Source organism: Branchiostoma belcheri, unplaced genomic scaffold (assembly GCF_001625305.1).
Source record: "Branchiostoma belcheri isolate BF01 breed outbred unplaced genomic scaffold, Haploidv18h27 scaffold52, whole genome shotgun sequence".
In the NCBI taxonomy this organism is placed as follows: Eukaryota; Metazoa; Chordata; class Leptocardii; order Amphioxiformes; family Branchiostomatidae; genus Branchiostoma; species Branchiostoma belcheri.
The window spans coordinates 2,055,190-2,056,766 of record NW_017804154.1 but is presented as its reverse complement, the minus strand read 5'-3'; the positions used below and the strand labels follow the sequence as shown (position 1 = coordinate 2,056,766).

Here is a 1,577-nt window from a genome sequence, read left to right as displayed (position 1 = left end):
CCTGTGCCATGTGTCTTCCCGCTGCCTCATCAGGTCGATGCAGTAAGACAGTGTGGCAATTATCCCGGCGGTGGTTGCCTTAAACGTAATGGCCTCCCCCTTGAAGTCCAGTCCGTTCATCCCCGGCGGCAGCCTGATGTGGGGAGCTGGAGGGAGAGGAGAGGAGAGAGGTTCCACCAGATTATCTCGGCTCACTCCAGCTCCAGCTGGCTCGTGTGCGCGCTGATAAAGACGTAGTGCTGTTTCTAAATTAAATGTTATCAAATCTCCCCGTGTCCACTTGGAGAGGCCGTCTATCATGTATGGTTACACTTCGGAAATGACGCATGGCTACTGCAACTTGAATGGGACAGAGACGCACCTCCGGCCTTATCTTTACAAAATTACGGCACAGACCCTACAGGTAAATCTACAGTTGGACCTGGATTGGGAGTGAAGGGCATCCATACACATCTGAGGTGCTATTACCACAGGGGTGGAAAAATTACTTTTCCGATGTTCCTCTCCATGGAATGAGATAGCACAGACAGTCTCTGACAGGACCTAATTGCCCCTGAAAATGTTGGCTGCTTGCATTGTCTTGTACCTCAAACTTGCATTGTCCTCATAGAACCCTAGCAAATCCAATTTTGTACGGTTATGCATTCGGTGTGAAGGATGACGCAAATGCATATTGCCTTTTTAATCTACCCCGGGAGTGTACCGGTTCCAACTTAACAAATGACTTGCCATGATGGAAAGTTACTTGCCCACAACAAACCCTTCCTCGCTACTTGGCAATCTCAGTCGTTATTCTTAAGACAGCGTGCCGTGATGGATCATGATAGAGAGGGCATGTCTGTGATTACCTCTGGCAATTGAAATAGAGTCGGTGATAAACTATGGGGCATGAACGGCTTCCTCAAGGCCAATGGCAAAGACTACATGAAGCAATAGTAACACCAGGAGTTTGAAGATTTTTTCCTCAGGCCATGTGTTTGAATAAATTCTGTCTATTCACATCATCACCTACTAGTATGTGAACAAAATCATGATCAGATACAGTGAAAAAATGAATCAGTACCCCATGTTGTTATTGTGCATGGATGTGCGCCTTTAGACTCTTAAGTTCTCACCAAAACATAATATGAAACATGATAAATACATGTACATGACCAACTAAATGGTACAATGCAACAACCACTACTCTCCCTTGCTCTCACACAAGAGATGTAAAATTAAGTTTTCAGTATTTTGGGAAACATAAGGCCACAATTCAACACAGCAACAAAACTGTAAATCAGGATTAGTCTTTAAGCACTACATTTTTGCACTGCACTTAAGAAATAATCCCCTACACTAACCTGTCCATGGCAGCAGCCTTCCCTGCCGCACAGTCACAGCCGTTTGATCAGACTAACAGAAATGTGAGCCCTTTGGAGGGACACGCATTCATCTTATTGTAATCACACTGTCTGTTTGGGAGTGCGAGTGTGTACCGAGGGCCTACAGGTATCATATTCATCTGCAACCATGTAACATTACAACATCCATCACCAGCGAGGAGGAAACGCTTGTAGGAAAGGTTACGATATTCA

At 45.1% G+C, this 1,577-nt stretch overlaps 1 protein-coding gene across 1 annotated transcript in view; it reads right to left on the bottom strand.

Moving 5' to 3' along the window:
• Positions 1–1,577, bottom strand: part of LOC109480741 (collagen type IV alpha-3-binding protein-like) — a 21,010-nt gene that overhangs the window by 9,711 nt on the left and 9,722 nt on the right. Inside the window, 1 exon segment of the mRNA XM_019783019.1 lies at positions 11–146. Coding sequence (XP_019638578.1) covers positions 11–146 — 136 coding nt within the window.